Source organism: Trachurus trachurus (genome assembly GCF_905171665.1).
Source record: "Trachurus trachurus genome assembly, chromosome: 10".
Lineage (NCBI taxonomy): Eukaryota > Metazoa > Chordata > Actinopteri > Carangiformes > Carangidae > Trachurus > Trachurus trachurus.
The window spans coordinates 16,569,182-16,591,597 of record NC_139894.1 but is presented as its reverse complement, the minus strand read 5'-3'; the positions used below and the strand labels follow the sequence as shown (position 1 = coordinate 16,591,597).

Here is a 22,416-nt window from a genome sequence, read left to right as displayed (position 1 = left end):
TGACTCCAGTAGATGTGATTCTAACTTGCTCAAACTAGAAAAAATAAATCTATTATATTATATTCTACAATAAAAGCCTTTAATGCTTGTTGAATGGAGACACTCTGTTTTCAGCCTTCTCAAAATGAGATTTGAAATGTTAATTTCTCTTGCCTACCAATTTGTTAACCACATTTAACGATCTCTGTTGTTCGTAAACTGCAACATTTTTAAAGCTGCAGAAATTCAAGTGAATGATGTTTTGAATTAACATTTAGAAGAAAAAAAACTACAATTGAAATCTGGTTCCACACAGACATTCATAAAGATAACAGAGTGTGAAAAGCGAGGCAGCAGAAGTATTGAAAATCAAAACTTGTCTGTGGAACAACAGATAGAAAGATGGAATTTGGAAAAGATAAAGTTGCAGATGGATTTTAATTCTCTTCTCAACTGCAGCCAACAGCTTGATGAAAAGTCCTTTTCCAAATTCAGGAGTACTGTATACAACAGTAGATTATTTTCAGTGACAGATTGACTGAGAGATAAAAGCTAATTCCTTTTTGCTTTATTATTTTTTTTAAACCATGATACTACTAGAAATTAACCTAGATAGAAAGTAGCCTGGAAATCAAAAACACTGATAATTGCACCATGTATTTCTCATATTGTCAATCTCTCATTTAAGCAGGGTATATTATTGTATTGTGAATGAAATATGGTACAGGAGAGATTTTAGCTAATACGACCCAGTATGTAACTTGGCTGTGTGATACTGGAAGAGGGAACTCTTCATGAGAGGACATGAGCATGCCAACAACAACAAGCAGCTTCTATATAATTTCCAGTCTGGCTAATCTCCTGCAGGAGAGAGTCTGGCATTATGAACCATGAGGCTGAACGATGACCAACACAAGCTGCAGTGGCTAATGCCCTCCACGCCCTGGAGGGGCAGAAACTTCAGGTTGGCTGCACATGGCTGATGCCAAACCCACACACGTTGGAGTTAAGGGAGTGCCCGCCTCCTGGTACATTGCCTTTCTCACTGTACACGTTATAAATTACAGTAAGCTGCAAAGAGAGAGAGAGAGGGAGCTGTAATTGTGACTTGCTTCTGTGTGCTAGTGATTTTGCAGTGATGGATCACGGGTGGATGTGAACAGGCTTTAAGAACAGTTGGGAAAGGAGCCGGCCAATGCCAGTGTGTGGCTCTTTGACAGAAAACATTTTTTAATTAACTTGTCCGTACTGAGTTTAAGACCAATTAGTAGAAGGAAAGTAACAGGCTGATGACCTGCTAAACTGGCAATAACCATAGCAATGTAGGAGGAGCAAAGCACAGCAGCCTCACGTGACAAATACTTGTTTTTGATGCCATGAAAAAACAGATCTTTGGACGGAGAATGTCTGAGGCATTTGTTGTAAAGCTTGATTCAGCGTCATTCAGACTCTGCCAAGAGATTTGTCCAAGATCTTGGAGCTGAAACTACAGCTTGCTGAAACAAGCTGACCACAGTGTTAGCAGGCTTCTAGTCAGGTTTAACACATTATGAATGATTTCTAGCACAGGACCACAAGAAACATCCAGATATGGAGGATATGGGGCCAATTTACTTGCTACTGTCCACAGCATTGCTGTTTAAGTGGAGCAGAGAGAGAGTCCCATTTTGGTGCATGTTCTATTTTTCATAACACTTCCTGTTTTGCTTCCCCTTTGTATCTGTATCTGTATCTTGTAACTGCCCACTTAAGTTAGTGATATATACATATATTTAAAGTAAAAGGCAGGTTTACACTAATCTGTTATGATACAATTATTTCTGGTACCAAGTTGTTGGAGGTCTTATACAACTTAGTTCAGGAAAGTCAGTGGTGGTATATGTAATGATGAAAATTGAGAACAAGTGCATTGACATTGATATGCTACATCTCCGTATATATTAATCTCTGCTGAAAAGGCATTCTCTGACACAATCCTCTTCTGCATCTTACAATTTAATGTAGGTTGTAATTTACACCCCATTACACAATTTGCACCTATAACACTGAGCCGCTGTATTAACAGTCTTGTTGGGTTATTTGTAGCTGTCGTACACATGCAAAAATACAAAAAAAATGTTGTTATCGCTGTCTTAGTCAATTTAACCTGTTACGTTTGTGAACTGTAGGTGTTGGTGGTGTGGCATTTATATTTATAAGGTCTTATTATGTGTGTAATTGGACCCCAGGAAGAAATTAAGCCAATCTTAAGCCTAATAAATGAAGTGATTGTAGTAAATATAGAATGACTCAAAACAATTGCATCAAAATCAAACTTTTTCCATTTTATTGAATCTAAATGGTATTTTATTCTGTTCATGTTGAGTTATGAAAACTGCTTCTGCCCTAATGTGGACGAATGAAGCCCCAGATCCACAGGAGAGTGAATATTCAGCTTTAGCTCTGATGTGTTTGACTGATTCCCATTAGATCGTTAGAGCCTTAAAACGTATTTGTGAGTGAGTTTTGAAGCAGTGGTTGTGTTTTAATGTGAGACACTGGAGAGTTCAAATAAATCAGCTAACAGTACTGATTGGTTATGGTTCTTTTTTCACACTTTAAGACGTTTCGACTTGTCTGAGTAGGAAGTGGGTGGGGTGTCAGGGCTGTTACTAATAATGTTAACGATGGCTCTGTACTGTTTAAGTGTCTCTGTGACACACGACAGTGAGCCGGCAGGCACAATAACAAAACCCTGAACCTGAAGCAGCTTAAAAGAACTCACATTAATTTCATCATTTACCTCTGTGCTGAAGTGTCTTCTGTGGAAATGGCCTATATTTGTCTTGTTTTAACATTAACTTATTTCTTAAAAGTATCTTAGGGTGAGAGGGAACGAGGGAAGAGAGAGAGATGACAAGCAACAAAATAATTCAGTCTGATTTCACTACATTGCAACTTAGATTTTTATGATTCAATCTAGCAACATTAACTAAACCCATTCAATAAAACTAGCCATAATATAGCTGCTGTAATTATTCAGTTTGTTTGTAGTAAAGGGTTCTGGTTGTGCGTGACATGACGTCTGTTGTGATCTTTACGAGTCTGTTAATGTGTTGTGTTTGCATCGCCCACATTACCCGTATCTTCACACACTAACTAGAGCAACAATGGAAACACACTGGGATTTTGTCACATGGCTGTTAATCTATTCATCAGATTTTGTTTCTGAAATGTTTCTATTACTTTTACAGAAGCCTAAGATATATCAAACCCGATCAGTGTAAAGCCTCTTTGACCCTGCGAGAACAAAAACCGACGTCCTCTTATCAGATATCAGCTCTTTGTTTACATCACAAACTGCAGCCAGCTGGTGGAAAGTTTTGCTGTTGTTGTTTATTCAGGCTGAATGTAGGCAGGCAGACGGGACAGGCCAGCTGATCACTTCACAGTGTTTTTTTTTTGTGTGTGTTTTTTTCACTTAGCTCTTTATGTTTTCTCTTTTCTTTAGGAATACCTGCAGCAGTTGATACTGATGCCTCTCCCAAATGTTGCCATTCTGGGGCAGGACCCCCTGACAGGTACAAGATAACAACGTGATCCTATCAGTGCCATGTCTCTCAGCAGCAAGAAAGTAATTACGCTTTATATACGAGTCCATATCGGGGCTATCTGTGAAACACATTAAGGTGATAATGATAGGGAGGATGGTGGTGGGGGGTTGGAGATGATGATGATGATAATGATGATGATGACAGTTATTTCTGTGTCCTCAGAGGCGGCGGTGGAGGAGCTCAGGCGGCTGCTGCTCCTCTTACTAGGCTGTGCTGTGCAGGTGAACACACACTCACATGACCATCACGCCTGCTGAAGGTCGATAGTGACACACAGCGGTGTTTATTAAACATGCAGACGCTCAGAGTTTTGTACCAATGGTCAATATTTCATTTCACATTTTAGTAGTCAGTCAGTCTTGTCCAACACCCTGGTCTGAGGGAAGATAATTGCTGAGCACATTAGCATGAAATTCAACCCAGATATCCACAGTCTACGGTGGCTCTGAGAGCTCAATGCACTGCAACTTCAGAAAACCCATGCAAACACACGAAGGCGCTACAAATTCAGAACTCAACAACAAATTAATTTGACAATGCATGTGCTGCAAAAACTTACAACCAAGCATGCAACAGGAATATTGTAGGTCTGCAGGATTTCAATACTGATTATTCCACTGATCGTGTACTTGTAATGTAAAGTACTGTAATATTTGATTAATTTTCTAATGTGCATAATGGTAAAAAAAAAGGAAAAAAATTCTGATCATGAGCTCCAGACGACATTTTAAAATAGCTTGTTTTCTATGACTGGCAACCCAAAGATATTTATTTATAGTTGCAGATCAGTTTTTCAATAAACTAATCACTTCAACTCTAGGTTATTAGGCAGGTGTTGGCTGGACTGCACTACCAAGGTTTAACTATTAAACTAGATCAAATCAAGGTTTAAGTTGAAAATCTGTTGCACTAAACTAGTTTAAAATGAAGCTCTCTAAACTCAGTTTAGTTTTCACTTTAAACCAAGAATAAATGTAATTCTTTGGTACCAAAACTTTAAACGTAAACTGTGATCTTGTGGAGGAGGTTTAACTTTTACAATGGCTGCACATTTAGGATAGGTGTTGTTGGACCGCTGATGCTCCAACTTCAACTTTTTGGAAATTGGAGCATGAAGATTAAACTCACTCTTGAATTTAGTTTCAATACATGAAGTTGGCTTTACAAAACTGCTAAACTCTGATTAGTTTGTTGGTGCAATCAAGCACCAAAACCATACAGATGTTCATTTTGATCACTTTCTCTTTCCCTCTTTGTTTCTCTCTCTCTCTCTCTCACACACACACACACACACACACACACACACACACACACACACACACACACACACACACACACACACACACACACACACACACACACACACACACACACACACACACACACACACACACTCACCTGACACCACTTCGTCCCTCTGTGTCTGCAGAGTGAGAGCAAGGTGACGTTCATCCAGGAGATCCAGTCTCTGGACAAGGACACCCAGGAGGCCATCGCCGACTGTATAAAACAGGTTTGTTCCAGAGCCAAATGAATCAAATCAATACTCAGCAAATAAGACATTAAAAGCACATTAAAAAATAATTCACATTCACTGACCTGTCATCAGCACGAGAAGATACTGTCCAGGATTTTTGTCCCTGAACTTTATTTAGCAGAGAATTTATCCAGTCTGGTTTGTTGGCCGACAGAGTCGAACTATTCTTGCTTCCTCTGGAGCTCCCTGTTAGTGTGAAAATGAGCTACTTGTCACTCTGCTGGATCCTTTTTTTAGGACCTCTGGGGTTCTGCACTGCTACCTTAACATGGATCCTGCCCCCCCTCCTCTGTCCACTTCTCCACCTCCGCCTCCGCTACATCAACCTGTCTCCTCCATTTCTCTCCTGTCATCCGACACTGTCTGCTCCAATAAGAAACAAATACCAAATTGTGCTCTTTAAAAAAATAAATAAAACCCCCCCGTGAGTAATTGCGAGCATTACACAAACAGCATGTTGCATACCAGCGTGTTGAGCATTACAGTACCAGCGTGTTGCCCACCAGCTTCTTCTGTGCCAGCTTTCTGCAGCCTCATAAATCACAGAGGTGAGAGGTGCTCCTCTTGTGTGGATGGATGCGCCCCCTGCTCGCTTTTCATATGCTTTCCACCTGAGGACGTTTTAAACCTGCCAACATGATTATTAGTTTTGCATGTATTAGTCAGGCATTTCTGGAGACACTGTCCTGGTGGAAACGTGAGTGATATATTCCCTCCCTGTTACACATCAATGCCTCTCTGCTTGGTATTCACACAACCTTCACACTTTCTGGATCATTCGTCCCCAGATTTTGCCATTTTGTGTCAGATTTTTCTCCGACACACATTGATCTTTTGACAGCGAGACATGAGACATGAGACGCTGTCCTTACTGCAGGTGACTCAGGATCCTTGCATGGTGCTGCCGCTGCAGTGGGAGGAGCTGATGGAGGTGGAAGGTGCAGACATGCAGCTGGTGTTCACCTCCATGGCCAAGCAGATCCAACTCCTGCTGGCACACAGAGACACACACCTGGAGGTACAGTCGGCACAAGCACATAACACTAATACATAATAATTTACAGTCTATGGTGTTCACACATGATCGTGGATAAACAGTGGGTAATTTTAATTACTTGGTGTTCTGACATTTTCTATTTTTGCTATAATGTTGTAACACATCTCCGCTGTCACTTTGATGTTTTTTTTTTCTTTTTGAAAAAAAGTATTTTGAACTTCTTTTTCTAAGCAGCTATACTTACCAAATGAGATTTCTCCCCTGTGTAGCTTCATGGGAGTTCAACTTCTTCCCGTGTGAAGTAATTGGTAGCTTTCAAAAATGTGCTTTCAAACAAGCTTCCCCAGCATGTGTGGCTGTAAATGTAGTGCTGTGTGAGGACGTATATACACATTTATTTATTTGTTTGGGCCTTAACATGATTTCAAAGTAACTCTTCTGGGGCCTAGTGAAGACTCATAACATATAGTGTAACAACAATGTCCCCGTTTTTGATTCCTGCTGCGGACCTTTGATGCTCATCATACCTCTCCCTTACTCCCCATGTTTCCTGTCGGCCTCTCCACAGAAATAATAACCACTACAGACAAAAAAGAAGAGGGGGGAAAAAACACCCTAAAAATGTGTTTGATGTTTTTTTTGTCTGAGATCTGTACAGTGTTTTCAATCACACCAACATGCTGTTTTTATGAAGTTATAAAATTTGATGGACTGGAAATTAAAGCATCGTGTCACATATTTGATCAACATTTTACATCTCATGCTGCTCAGATCTCATATTCGGTTTGTAAACACACTCAAAGTCTTAGTAATTCTGCCTTTCAGGCAACAAAAGCTGATGTTAAATGGTGTTTCAGATGAGTCATATGAAGGATAGATTAACATTCAATAAACATTAACATATGGGACAAGAACAATCCAAATATCACTGTCTCAAAACACAGACTAAAACAAAGGTTTGTGAAATGTTCAATGAAGAGCAAAGTATTTTTTCTTGTTTAAGCCCCAATTATTACTTAATACTATACAAGCAGTTTTCTTAGTTTGACTCGACTCCACTGAGATCTGTCAACAGTTTTTCCTGGGTAAAGAGGAATTATTTTTAGTTTTGAATAGTAAATAATGTTGACAATGCTCTGAACTTTTAATGCTCTAAACCTTGAGCAACAACCTTAACATGGGTTCAGAGCAGCATAGTGTAATCCATTTTGATCAGATAATTCCCACTGAGTGAACTAAGCCTCAGACTCACCTTGCTGTTCTTTATTTGAATTGTGCCAGCACACGGGAACAGAGTTTTCTATGGCTGCAATGACACAGAAAGAGATCACAGGGACAATTACAAAGAAAAGTCATTTTACATTAATCTGTAGAACAAATAGTTTAAAACCCGCAGAGGTGTAGAAACACTATAATGTTCCTGTCAGCTCAAAATGAAGCAGCGTTCACTCACTTTAACAAACTGTCCGTTTCACTCCTCCTGTTTAGTCTCACAGACTTTATATGGCATCTCTCACTCTCCTTTCCTCTGTCCTCTGTGTCTCTCCCTCTGTTTCTCTCTCTCTCTCTCTCTCTCTCTCTCTCTCTCTCTCTCTCTCTCTCTCTCTCTCTCTCCTAGAGGATAGCAGAAATGTGTCAGGAGCGGGAGTCCCGGGGTGACTCAACCACGTCACCCTTGGGTGGTCACAGCGAGGAGTCAACCCAAGGCCTGGTGCTCCAGCTGGCAGACAGCAAGGCCAAACTCCGCCGCCTTAAACAGCAACTGTGAGTGCGAGTCTGTGTGTGTGTGTGTGTGTGTGTGTGTGTGTGTGTGTGTGTGTGAGGGAAAAGAACCTTTAAAAAAGTTGTGTTAAAGGTCAACCAGAAAAAATGTGCAAATAATTTTGTCACACTATGATACACACAACTGTGAGTTCAGTTGTTACCTCACCAACAAGTAAGTCGGATACCCACCGATATAATCCAGTTCACAGTGTATTTAGTAAAGAATTTACCTTAAAGGTCACTTTATACTATTTTTAATAAAAATCATCTTCTCATTGTCGATGCTAATCACAAACAAAGCTCAAATAATTACAACCCCCACCCTGCAAATGATGTGTTTTTAAAAAATGTGTGATTGCATTCTTGACTGCAGATGAGTTTTTGTTGACTGTTTTTGTTAGGGAAGATAAAGGGGATCAGTTACTGGATTACACGCAGGAGATACAAACCATGGAGGACCAGCTGAAGAAACTCCAGAAAGAGGTACACACACAACTTGTAGAACCAAAATGTAGATATTTTGTTGTTATAAAAAATAATATTCATAATTTTCACAGTATCAGTAACATATTTGCAATATGAATTGTGTCTCTGCTGTAACATTGTTTAAAGCATGTTGGAGACACAGCAAGTAACACTTTTATACTATAATTTGCTGTATTTTATGCTTAAAGAGGGTTCGGCTCAGCCAAGAACACAGAACACAGGTGTCATTTAATAACCAGGGAGTCAATTCCTCTTTTGTTGTGTATCTAGCATCAATTAGGTTGCACACAATGCTTTACACTCATAATGCTGAGCAGAACTACATGCATGATCATGGGTGATAATGCTGCTACTTAAAAGACTTCCTCCGGTCATTTACTTCTGTTTTTGTAGTTACATATTTTGCTATTAGCACCAAACAATGCTATTAATCACAAACGCTTAGGACGAGATGCTCCAACAAAATGTTTGGGTATCAGGGGATGTTGGAAAAGGAGCGCTTCCTGGACTCTGTTTTTGTTTGTGGTGTTATTCAGACAGGGACATGCACAATATGTTCTCAGAAATTAAGGTGCTCTCTGTTGACACTATCAAAAAGCCTTCACTGCAGTGACAGCTGTTTGACTGCCGGATGAAGGCTTGATGCTGAAACAAGTTCCACTGTGTTGAAGTTCTCACATGATCGTACCAGGATATTTAAAAGCTTTTTAATGATGCTAAAGGAGAGTGTTTTGAGTTTTTTTTAAATGCTTTTTTACATTAATTTGAATTACTAAAATATTTTCTTCGCCACTGTGTAACCCTTACCTCAATTTAACTTGGTCCTGATATGAACTTGTTTCTCACAGAAGAGGAGTGCTTTTTATTCCCTCCTCGTGAGGATATTTCATCCTCACACACACACACACACACACACACACACACACACACACACACACACACACACACACACACACACACACACACACACACACACACACACACACACACACACACACACACACACACACACACACACACACACACACACACACACCTCCTTCCTGTATCAGACTTTGTCAACATTTGCTCTGCTGCATATCCCAGATCTGTGCACAACCTTTTTTGACCTCATCCCTGCTGCTGTTTGAATGTGTGTGCATATGTGTGTGCGTGTGCGTGCAGAACCGCTCTCTACAGGGGGAAGTGAGGGGCATGCGTGCACTGCGGGATGAGCTGGACTGCGCCCGAGAGCGTGCTGCACGGGCCGAGCAGCTCCAGACTGAGCTTCAGAGTTGTAAACACAGATTGCGCAGCCTGGAGCTCACACGCACTCAGCTGAAGGTACACACAAACACAAACACACACACTTCAAACACACACTTCTGAATAAGTAATTTACACCAGAAAGAGAACTAGCAGCACGGCTTCATCTACACCACAAAATACACAGAGTTTGTTTTGGCAGTAAGTTACACATCCATACACATCTCCCATACGGCTCAACATCAAACACTGCCTTCATATACATAAACAGACACATTGCAAAGCCAGGTGCTCATATTGGCGAAGGTCATCTCCTTTTTTTCAAACCTGTCTCGTCTTAGCTACTATTTAAAAAAAAGAAAGAAGTACCACTTACTCTGAAAAGCTGTATATTCTGTCTCTCGGCCTTGAGCGTTTCAATCAAGAGTGAGTATGAACAAAGGCAGAGAATGAGTTTATATTGTGTGATGTCATCAGGATTTACAGCCCTGGAGCTGCTTCATTGAAAAAGAGCTGGAGTACGGCTTCAGTTATTGGAGCTTTTACACCCAAATGAGATTTATTCTGTGGTAGTATAACTGTTCTGAGGCGGAAAATGTGCTCGTATCCTTGTAAAACACCTCGGATGTGTCCTCGCTGTCACCTTCTCCGTCTTTGTCGATTTATTCTGCGTCCCTGTGATGGCACAAATTAGCTACAAGGATGAATCCCCACTCATTTGGATTTATTGTTAATTTTGACAAATCATAGTGAAAGTTCCTGCCTAACAGCGAACATCAAAATAATGTTTTTCTATGCAGAGGTTGTCTCTTTAAATAAAAAACGTCCACTGCAACACACTTAAGAGACAAACTCTGGATTATAACAACTTTGGTCTTATTTTCAAAGTAGTTAAAGAGAAGTAGAAGCTAAAGAACATCCCTAAAAAGAGTTTGCACAATCAGACCTCGATGGATTTGCTCAGTTTTGGCTTTACCTCCAACACAAGGCGATTTAGATAATCAGGCTAAATTGTTGCCTTGTTTACCATTGAATGATCCGACTGCTGGTGTTTATTACCCTCAGAAATCATTTTAGTAGCAGTGTCTCTAGATCTCAGTGATTACGCTGGTGAGCACATTATCACAAGTGACAGAAACAAATGCCAGTAAAACCAGGATTATACTTTGAAACACAGTTGAGCGTATATTGATTTCTGGGCCCGTTTTCAGTTTTCTTCTTCTGGGAATTGAATTGATCTTTTCAAGAAGAAACCATGATCAAATATGTGGAGCATTTGAGCTTTTGCTCCAGTAAAAGCTAAAAAAATCAGGATGCAAAGTGATGTTTGCTTTGGAGTCTGGAAAATAAATTCAGTAGAATTCAGAAATGGACTGAAGCCTGCGAGCTGGTTCAGGCAGCCAACTCGAGCTGCGCTGCGTCACTCTCATGACATCATACACACACCCTCTCAATCTGGCGGTCTATTTAAGATGGGCGTTTTACCCATCGTCCTCTTTGCTCGTCTATGACACAGCAGCATCTCTCAGCGGTAACCTATTTTCTGCCCCACCACCACCCCAGCATCCACCTATAGGCTCCGGGTTAAAATAGTCGCTCATCACTCCCTTATACTTTAATGAAATCCTATTCTCAGGGAGTGATGAAATCGGAGCCTTGACGCCAAACTCAAATGTATAATGAAGCTGTAATAAACATTTTTAATCGTAAGTTGTCTCACTGAAAATTCTCCCAGCCCTTAGTCGACATGAGAGTGAGTAAATAATGAGTGAAATTTGAATTTTGGGTGAACTATCCCTTTAATGTTTTCTTTTTCTCCTAAGTATATCCTATCTGCACATCAGCTATACATTAAGGTTACCTTAAGGTAAAATAAATGAATAATTATAACTCTTAGACCTGTAATATTGCTGTCATAATAGAATAAGAAACTGCACGGCGCGTTCTTAGAAATAACTACAGGCAGGTTAGAGGAAGTGGTTCCAACCTGAGTTACAACCGCTGCTTGAAGACGACGTGAATCATGAGTGTGTTTACATTGTTGTTATTAGTTTCCTCTCTCTCTCTCTCTCTCTCTCTCTCTCTCTCTCTCTCTCTCTCTCTCTGTCTCTCTGTGTGGCGCCCCCTGCAGGAGCAGCAGCAGCTGTGTGCGGCGCTGCAGGAGACCAAGGCTCTTCTGGAGGAACAGCTGGCAGGTGCACGGGCGCGCTGCTCCTCGCTAAGGGAGCTGGAGAGGGACAATCATCTGTTGCGTCAGAAATGCATGGACGTGGAGGCGGTGGGTGGAGCTATGATGTGTATTTTTGAACTTGTCTTTTTGTAATGTATGTTTGTTGTGTGACTGAGTGAAAGTATGTCTACATTGGTGTGATATTTTTTTGTTTTGTGTTTATTACATACACTATTTACAGTTTTAGTTATTAATTGCCTCTAATGTGTGTGTGTGTGCCCCTTCAAATCAGTTTTTCTTGTAATAATTGGATATATATATACCTGTGTGTGTGTAGGAGCGGGACACTGAGAGGCAGCGGGTTGATGAGCTGCTAGAGATAAATATGAGCCTTGAGGCGGAGCTGAGGCACATCAGCAGCAGCAGCAGCGGCGGCGGTCGCGGCAGTGGCAGCTTTCCAAGTTCGGCGGCTGCAGTTCACCAAAGTTTCCTCCAATCAGAACTGGACTCTGAAGAGGAGCTGAGCGAACTGATTGGTCAGAGCACCTGCCTTTCTGTGCCTTGTCATTTAAGACGTTTTAATTAACTGATAAGAGAAAATATGTTGAGGTAATACCAGCCCACAGGTTATCAATCAACAATAACCAAGTGAATCTCTTCACGTATCCATTTCTCTTTCGCTCCGTTTTCCTTTTTCCGCCTCTCTGCCTCTCTCTCCTCGTTTTTCATCCTTTTCACACTCTACTCTTTATTTCTCCCTTCCTCTGCCCCAGATCAGAAGCCACTGAGTGTGGAAGTGGGTGAGGCTTCGACGCTGAGGCTGCTGGGAGCCGAGCAGGAGAACGCTGAGCTGAGGAGACGACTGGGGGAGCTGCAGGCCCAGCAGGAGGTCAGGGTTCAGGGGTCAAAGTTTATGCCCTCATATCTTATTACTCTGTAGCACTTTATCTCTCCCTTGCTACAGGATGAAGGTCAAAGCAGGTGATAAATGCAAAGACTCTGGTGTATAAATAATGAATTGGAGGATGAGTGATTGCAGGGACACAGGGAGGAGACAGAGGGGAGATGACAGAGCTTTAGAAGCTCAAATCAAACTCCATAATATATTAAATAAGCAGGGCACATATAAAGTTTCATGCCCTTATGTATCTTGATCAAGAGGAAAAGCCTTTTGTGTGCTTAATAGCAGCACTAATAGACCTGGCATCTCTGAGTCTGCCTGAGCTGTTATAAATGCAAATGAATAAGGAGAAGCAGGAAGCAGCAGTTGGAGGAGCTAACCATCCATCTCCTCTGGCTGCAGGCTGAGTCCCCAGATGCAAAGGATGAGCTGGCCTGCCTGGAGATGGAGCACCAGAAGACACTCGGAGAGGTGAGCAGAGAGGTTGTCGTAGACCAAGACCAAAGCAGATGTAACCAAATGTGCAATGCCTCTTGGGATGTATTTGCTTTTTTTTGTCAGAAACAATATTCAATCACAGTAGCCTACAGGCCCAGTGCTTTTCCTGAGAATAGTTATAAACAAGTATTAAAGCAGAAGTAAGCGATCCGGTCGTTTTGGCTAACTTCTTGTCAGCCGATGGAGCCCCCGCCCTCGTCATGGATCTATTGGTCCTGGTCCCTACGTCACCACATTCACGCGCATCCCTTGGCTGCACACACAGCCCTTCATGCCGTTCTCTCTCCTCATTGGATAAAGGTTGTAGGATACAAGGAAAGTTTTCTCCTCAGCTTACAGCAGAGCAGAGTGACTGACAGACCCGTGTTTCGGACCAAACACTCTATGTAAGTGATTGCTGTCGGAAGATATAACTATTTAAGACTTATATTAACACAAACATTCCGCTTACTTCTGCTTTAAGTAAAAAGTAAGGAAATTTAAATTCATTGAGTGTTTGACTCAAAATATTCAGTAATCATAAAGACAATTTGGAAATGTCTGTCAGTTTTGTGTGATAAATAGAAATGTAGCCCTGAAACGACTTGTTCAGTAATTCACAGTTGTAATCTGTTATTCCGTGCTATTATGTTGGAATAATGACATATAACAGGAGTGATCGTAATATTATATTAGCTGCAGCAGCGTAAATGGCACAAAATATGAGGTAGAAACGGAGCATGTTGTTTGAAGTACCACTTGATGAGAAAAAGTAAACGTGGTGTCTGGATATAACTCACAGCTGAAAGTCTCGGTGCTGCAACAGAACATGTGGTTTTGTGATTTAAAACAGATACAACCAGCTGCAGAGGCTTCTTATTAACCATCCATCAAACTGGGTCAAAAATCAATGGAAGGACAGATCAATGAAAAACAAAGAAAAAATTATATTTTTTCCACATTTCCATTATTGTCCATATTAAATTGTACTATGATCCGTGATAGCTGCAGCCTAAAGCCCAGAGCTAAAGCCTAGAGCTCCTCAGGTGGTTGTTTTTGAAGAGGACTACCTTTGTGTACTATTTTTATAACTGAAACGTCATTTAAATCAATATCAGCATTTATCCTTTTTTCATCTTTTGCGTGCTTCTTTTTTGACGTCCTTGTGTCGAACGTGGATGTATTTTAGGAACAAACAAAGGGTAGTTCCAATCTTTCTCTCATAATAGATCCCAGTTCATTCATGTGCAATACACAGAGCTGAAAAGAAAAGATACAAGGACAAAAAGAACCAAAAAGGCAGAGGATTCAAGGCTCTGAAAGGCATTGAAATGTCTCTCCCATTATTCTTTTCAGTTTCAAAATCTGAAGAATGAAAATAGTACTCTGAAGCAGCACCTAGAACAACTTGTGACCAAACTACAACATCTGGAAGACAAGATGAAGGAGGAAGGAGTGAAGAAGTCAGACCGAGAGGAGGTGGAGAAGGAGAAGGAGAAGGGGGAGAAACGAGTGCAGGGACCCAAATCCTCCCGAGGAGAGGGCGAAGGATGGGTGAGGACGATGGAGGGGAGGGAGAGAGGAGGAGAACTCATCGGGACCCAGAGGGAAGCAGGAGTTGGTGAGGAGGTGCTCCTCGTACAAGGTGCAAAAGATGAACCGTGTAACGGGGAGTCCAAAAGGAGGGGAGAGGCAGAGGGAGGACAGAAAGACGGGCAGAGACAGGAGAAAGACATTGAGCTGAAGAAGGAACATGCTGCATTAACATCCAGCTCACAAGACAACACAGAGACTCCTGTGGCTGCAGACCAGGCCGGATGTTCCCTACCGGCCTCCGAGGTGGAGCTGCTGACGACGCGGCTCCGGGACGCCGAGGACGAGGCCGACCGGCAGGCGGCCGCCGCCCACGACCTGCACTCCAGACTGGCAGAGCAGAGCAGGAAAACCTGGGAGGCCGAGCAGAGGCTGGTGCTTCTGGAGGCCGAGCTGCAGCGTCTGAAGAAGGCTGCTGAGAGTCTGGGAGAGGCCCGCAGACAGATAGAGGTATGGAGGGAGGGATGGAGGGATGAGTGAACAGGTGATGAACGGCTGGGTGGATAAAGCATCTAACACTACAACATCCAGCATTCCTTAGAGAAGCCAAGATGTGACATTTTCAGTATCAATTGAGCTTAATGATATTAAAGAACATTCACATTTTCAATATACTCTGAAATGATGCGATAAGTATATCAAGGTAATGATTCATTAAATCATGCAGATAGCAGCTGCATTGATATATTTTAATGCCAAGCCTTACTATACAGTAACAGTATATCAAAAGAAATCAATATTTACTACTTATTTGTTAGATATTTTAATTAGTTTATAGGCTGTTCCTTTGAAATCATTTTCATTTTAGCCTCAATACCTCAACAATTATTGGAAAAGTTGTCATGAAAACACGCAACAGTCTTGAAAATGACCAGAGAGATGAGTCAACACCTCGCATAGTTTCGGCCCTAATAAACTGGCAGCTGAATGTATATACAGACGTCTGTATGAGTGGACGGAGAGCTGCACAGTTAAATTAATTTCCCACCGTCTTTCTCTCTCAGGTCCTTCAGACCGAGGGTCTGGTCATGGAGGAGGAGCTGTGCCGGCTGCGGAGCCAAGCGGAGCTTCACAGGATGCAGACCACGGTCATCGCCACCCTCGAGGGAGAGCGAGCTGCGCTGGAGAGAGACAGGGACACGCTGCGCGGCACGGTGGACGCCCTGCGAGGCGCCCAGCGCAAGGTTGGCGAGCATACGAAAACACACGCAATATGACAGCTGTGACACCCAAACGTTTTCATGACCACAGCGCATGATGTCACTTAAGTGAGGACAGACCGGGGTTGGATAAAATATGAATGTATAAAGGGAGTGGAGGCTTTTTGATGTAATAACAAACCCACAGTGACACTATTTCGTTCCATTTTTAATAGCCCAATCTCATTATTCTGTAATCAGTTTAAATAATTACTCGGTCACATTAGATACTTTACATTAGATAGGGATTCATTCTACGTGCCAAATAAATTCTCTCAGCAACTCTGAAAACTAATTATAATACTGCACGGAGGAGCAGTTCAGCAGGAGGTGGACTTGACAGCGTGGAGTGAATCGGATGATTAAAGTGGTCTGAGGGTGACACAACATGTCTTTACACACCCACTACTGTGCGAGCGAGTCTGTTTTGAACTGTGCACATATTGATAAAGAACTCAAGATAAAAAAAACAAGACATGGCGGGCTGGAGGATGAGAAAATCACCTTGAGCAGACAACCCACTGCAGTTGTTGAAGTCTTTGTGAATATTGTGTTTAATTTGCTATTTGCAGTAAAATTGTGAGGCATCAGAGAAATTGCAAGCTAAGGAAAAGTGCAGTGCTAAGTCAGCATTAAAAAGATACCATAAAAAGGGGTTCATGAATACCTCCCATTCAGACAGAGTGGTAGATAATCCTTCTTCTGATGTTGTAATATTCTATTGTGCAACCCGCCCTCTGAAAATCCAGTCTTTATTATGGGTGTCGTACCTGAACTGTGTATCTAATTACCTCACCCAAACACTACTGCACATATCTTTTAAAGACGCCCAGAATTAGGAAAGCAAAAACACTTTTTTTTGACTGCACAGTGTAGTTTCCCATTCTATGGAGATGAACATGCTAAATATGAATGTGTTCTGCTATGATTATTTATCCAAAGAAACTGTGTTCAATACAATTACCTGTTAGCATGGAAAAGGAAAAGAAGTGCAACTAGTGTCTTCAATGACCAAACACAGTGAATTGATAATTTAGAAAAAGCTTGGAGCAGTTGTACTTCAGCACAGTTTGGACCAAATAAAAATATTTATTTAACAGAAATATTTCTAGTTATGTTTGGAGCAGACTTCATATTCAGATCAAAAGCTTGAGAAAGAGATGGTCTGAATTAATGGGAATTATAACAGTGAGTGTTAAATGAAACATGAAGTGGGCTACACTCTGCTTCTCTCAGCTGTAGCAGCAGATTAAATCCAAACTGGAAATCTAAAACTCAACTACATCCTCTGTCTCTCCTTTGCTTACTCGTTGTTGTGTTGGTCTACTAATACTACTTCTACTCCTAAACACTGATGTGGACACTGAGGTGCTTTTAAAAATACTTGTTCATTTTTTCCGATGCAAGAAATGTTCTTCTATTTCTCAAGTTTCCATTGTGGACTTTGCCCAGATGAGGCCAGAGGTGCTGTGGTGAAGAATCCTTTACCTCATCTTTATTTAACGTAGCGATCTTTAAGACACTGCCAAGTTCAAATAGAGATAAAAATGCAGCAAGCATAACATGACCGACAGCGTAGGAGTCGATTGTGATTGTTTTTTCTCCTGTGAAGTGGAGTACGGTCTAAAAGAAAATTCATTCCACTGACTAAAGAAATGTAGTGGAGTCAAATGTACTGTAATATTTGTCTTTTAAGAGTAGTAGTAGTGACCAGTAGGAATCAAAATACCATTTATCATCCGTTTCTCCTCTTCTCCCAGGGCGACCAGTTGGAGCTCACCATCCAGACTCTCAGAGCAGAAGTGGAGCGCCAGGGCCGCAGCGTGGAGACGTCCCGCCGTCGCGAGGAGGAGCTGGGGGCGGAGCTCCGCGAGGCCACGCTGGAGGCCGAGTCTCTGGCGAGGGCGCGAGACCAGGCGTTACTGGAGGCCGCGCGGCTGGAGCAGGAGAAGGAGGCGTGTCAGAGTGAGCTGGACGGACAGCGGAAGGAGGGGAGGCAGAGGGAGAGGGAGGCGGCGAGACTGAGGCAGCAGCTGGAGAGCACGACCCTGGCCCTGGAGCACAGCAACCAGAGAGCCCGGGCGCTGGACGCCGAGCACAGGTACACGCACTCCTGTCGACACACTTAACCTCCATCATGAGCTGATCATGAGCCGAGGTGAGCAATTAACTTTACAAGGCATCAGAGGGAGCAACTTGGCTGCACCACACGTTTATCTCTATAATGTCAACTCTCTTGCTTCAACCTCCTGTCTGACCTCTGTGTGTGTGTGTGTGTGTGTGTGTGTGTGTGTGTGTGTGTGTGTGTGTGTGTGTGTGTGTGTGTGTGTGTGTGTGTGTGTGTGTGTGTGTGTGTGTGTGTGTGTGTGTGTGTGTGTGTGTGTGTGTGTGTGTAGGCGTGTCTGTCAGCAGCTGTCTGAGACTAAGGAGCTCTGCACTCAACTGCAAGACCTGGAGAAAGACCTCGGCACTCGAATATCCAGCATGGAGGAGGTTAAACAGCAGCTGCAGGAGCAGTGCGCAGATGCTCAGGCCAAGATTAGCTCACTGTCCCAGGTGTGTGTGAGTGTGTGTGTGTGTGTGTGCGACATGGTAATTAGTCACAGATAGTAATCACTGTTGCACTTCTAACCTTATCTAGACGGCAAAAATTGTCTTTTTAAACGGATATTTATTCATATAATGTAAAGTTGTAGTGATTATCGTCCGTTCTGTGAAACGTATTCAGTCTGTTCATGTTGGAAAAGTGACATAAGTCTGTATCCTAGTCTCAGCCTTTATCATTTTCATTTTCATCAAGTAAATAAATAAACACGCTGCTTATTCACCCACACAACACCACAGAAGTGTTTCCAGCAGTGTCAGTGTGGGGAAAGTGTAATCTTAACTTTGGCCATTTGCATCATGTCATCCTCTATTTCTCTCTCTATTGCAATTTAGGGAAAAAAAACTTTGAAAGAAAACTGATGAACCTGCTGTGATGCTGTTGTTATCCAATGCTTTTAACTTCTTAAGTCACATTTGCACCTTGAACAATAAATACCAGACCGGTTCATCACTTTTCCCTGTCCCCTGGAAACACTTTGGTTGTGTTGTAGGACTGAATTTGCAGCTCATTTGTTTATTTGCAGCAGATGTGATGTTTTTCTGACTTTACAGTGTGTTTGTGTCTTTGAATCTATTTTCTTATACTGCAGTGCGTTGAGCTCTCAGGGCTACTGTAGCATCCTCAGAGAGTGCAGTTTGTAGACTGATTCCACTTGATTTTTCAGTGTTTTATGGACACTGCTGTTGCAAAATGCAGTGCACATGGTAAAAATGGAGCAGCTGTTTAAAGGGATAGTTCAACATAGTCATAGCAGTAGGTTCGTTACCTTTATTTGTCGGTGTAAGCTATTTTTAGAACGGAGGAGCGGAGCGGCATGCTGTTCAGAGCTACACTATGGAGGCTAATGGAATTTCTTGGTTTCCCTCATCAAACTCATCAAATACAAAATCCCAAAACTCCAAAACGCTTTTGTGGACAAGTTGTGACCTGCACAATCACCACGCTATGAGATAATAATGGAACGTTACGAAACGGAGCCGTTTTCGAGGTAAATACAGAGTCTGCTTGCTGAAAAACTGTCCCTGAACGCAACGCGCATCAGCGGTTTTGCATGAATTTACCTCTAAAACAACTCTGTCTCGTAACGTTCTATTATTATCTCATAGCGTGGTGATTGTGCAGCTCACAACTTGTCCACAAAAGCGTTTTGGAGTTTTGGGATTTTGTATTTGATGAGTTTGATGAGGGAAACCAAGAAATTCCATTAGCCTCCATAGTGTAGCTCTGAACAGCCTGCCGCTCCGCTCCTCCGTTCTAAAAATAGCTTACACCGACAAATAAAGGTAACGAACCTACTGCTATGACTATAGGGATTATGGCAATGGGCCAATTTGCCAAAATGTTGAACTATCCCTTTAAAGTTGGGACAGAACAGAAGTGGCTGAGATCATTTCCTGTTTAGTCTTTAGTGCACAATGTTTACTTTTACGCCTTTATGTCTCTTTTATCAGGACCTTTCCAATGAGCAGGCAAGTGCTCAGAAACTGTCCGCTGAGGTTGAACGTCTGAGGCAGGAGCTGCAGAAAGTAAAAGCCGAAAGAAAGACGGCCACAGATTCTCTCAACCAATCGCAGGAGAGAATAGAGTCGCTCTCCCAGAGCCTAAAGGAAAGCGAATCTCTTCTTCAGTTGGAAAAGCGAAGCCGAAGTCTGGATGAGGACGCTAAATCGAATTCTGACTTGACGAACAAAATGCACATTTGTCAGACACAAACCCAGGAGACGTCACCTCTGGATCAATCCCCCGAAGCCGGCAAAGGTCACAACCTTTCCATTAGTCATGATTATTCCACAGGAGGGACAGACAGGGAGCTGAGTGAGAGGCTGAGAGAGCTAGAAAAAGAGGTACGTCTCTGTGTTTGAATACGGTGATGAATGAATACGATGCGTGGAACTTTGAATCTCATTTACAGGACGTCTGTGTGCTTCAGTGCAACTTCTGTGCGAGTGAGATGATCTATATTATGTTGAAATTCTTGCTCTAGGGATGTTTGACGACTATCAGCTCACAGTAGATGGCCAGCTCCCCCCCAAGAGCGGCACTTTTATTTCCAGAACTACTGCTTTATCTCTGTTCATCAGTTTTTATAATGTCACCTCGGCTACTGTTAATCTTCCTTATCTCCTCTGCTGCTCTCTTGCCTCAGCTCTCACTCTTTCTTTAACTCTCAAACACACACACACGCGCATAAACTCTAACATCAAACTGTAAGAGGCGGCTCTGGCATTGCCAAGGTCAGGAATTTCATTCAGTGCATTGTTCAGTAGGTATAGATAGTTCTGCATTAACACTGGGGGCCGCTGGGCACTGTCACCTTGAGGGTTCAGTTCCTGGTCCCATTCATACAAAGATGCAGGAGTACTGGCTAACACTGACTCATATTCTTTACTCAAGTACAAATATTAGTAAATGGTAAATCTACTTTAGCCACATTTATACTGCACATTGTCTAGTCTCAACAACCACTCAAACTCTTTACACTGCTAGTCACATTCACCCATTCATACAGCACGTATATTGATCATTCTGTCCATCAAGCATCATCAATCATGCGTACGCATTCACACAACAGTGATATATCAAGGACAATTTAGGGCTGATGTCAACTCTTTTAAAATAAAACCTCTCTGATAAGATTAGATGGAAAGTCATACAGCAGTTTGGTGGAACTGATCTTAAACATGACATAAACATTAAATGACTTACTTTCCAAGCAAAATAAATGTTGATCACTGCTTTCATCCTCAATAAAGTGTTGTATTTTATAAAACTCATGTGAAAGGCTTAGAGCCAGGCAGAAATCGATGGGGAAGGAAAAAATTGAAAATAGTCCTTCCTCCTGAATCTCTATTTTCAAGGGCGTGTACATGCTTTACACAAGCATGAGACACTAGAAACACAACTGAAGGCTGAACTGTTAACAACATCACCTGATATCATGGTCGTAGTTGTGTCATTCCTGGAATGCATCATCATCAATACTGAAGGGGATGTGCACTACATTCTTTGCAGAAGAGTCAATAGAAATGTTCTGTCTCCCTCTGAAAAGACAGAAACAGGACTACATTTAGCTAAAGACTGAAATGAGAACTAAGAGGTTGTACAGACGTCTAATTTGCTCTCGATCCTCTTGAATTACAAAAGGTAGAAGGCGGATTTTGGAATTTCTGCCCATTTACAGTGAAAGCAGCGTACACCAGCTTTAACGTGCAATTTTACAGTGATAAATCACATCTATACCTTCCAAGGGAGGTGTTAGACTTCAGAAAGAGCAATATTTCCCCCTGCAATGTAGTGGATTATACGTATAACTCAGCATGAAATGGAAATATTAAAGCATTAGTTATATCACAGCATAGTGAGTTTACATACAGTAGCTACTGACTTTGGCTAGGAGAATGGTGTTGGGAGAAAAATCTGAGATGTAAAAATCCTGTATGGCAGTGATTCAGTCAGGTGGTGTTGGAAAACAATAAGAGCCATTCAACATTAGAAATGAGCTGCAGACTCTTTAAACGATCCCCCCCGAAACGTATTGCTGCTCTGCCAGTACTTGCAAAAATGCTCATATAAATTCTTCCTGTGGAGCAGGAGCAGAGCTGACTTGTGTTGTGCTGCAAGTTCATTTAAATAGCAGAAAAAAAACACCACAATATATATATTTAAATGTAAGCAGTTTATGTTGAATCTAATCTACCTAATCAACACGTTCCTGTATTTATCACAGCAGGTTACACTGTCACAGTCGAGCCACAGTAAAGTGTGCAGACGTTACAGCTGACTCAGTTCAGACTAGGATGGATTTAATCTCTGTATTTATACATTTACACAAATGTCACATAAAGCTGCCACCTGCCTGGGAGCACT

General features: G+C 41.9%; 1 protein-coding gene across 2 annotated transcripts in view; it reads left to right on the top strand.

Moving 5' to 3' along the window:
• ccdc88b (coiled-coil domain containing 88B) overlaps positions 1–22,416 on the top strand; it is a 44,791-nt gene that overhangs the window by 5,622 nt on the left and 16,753 nt on the right. For both annotated transcript variants that reach the window (XM_083980179.1, XM_083980178.1), the window contains exons 4-19: positions 3,470–3,539; positions 3,735–3,793; positions 5,002–5,085; positions 5,987–6,127; positions 7,725–7,870; positions 8,272–8,353; positions 9,521–9,679; positions 11,733–11,879; positions 12,109–12,307; positions 12,545–12,660; positions 13,075–13,143; positions 14,506–15,192; positions 15,747–15,926; positions 17,702–18,042; positions 18,338–18,497; positions 20,001–20,393. In XM_083980179.1, coding sequence (XP_083836305.1) covers positions 3,470–3,539; positions 3,735–3,793; positions 5,002–5,085; positions 5,987–6,127; positions 7,725–7,870; positions 8,272–8,353; positions 9,521–9,679; positions 11,733–11,879; positions 12,109–12,307; positions 12,545–12,660; positions 13,075–13,143; positions 14,506–15,192; positions 15,747–15,926; positions 17,702–18,042; positions 18,338–18,497; positions 20,001–20,393 — 3,033 coding nt within the window. The remainder of the gene's footprint in view (positions 1–3,469; positions 3,540–3,734; positions 3,794–5,001; positions 5,086–5,986; positions 6,128–7,724; positions 7,871–8,271; positions 8,354–9,520; positions 9,680–11,732; positions 11,880–12,108; positions 12,308–12,544; positions 12,661–13,074; positions 13,144–14,505; positions 15,193–15,746; positions 15,927–17,701; positions 18,043–18,337; positions 18,498–20,000; positions 20,394–22,416) is intronic.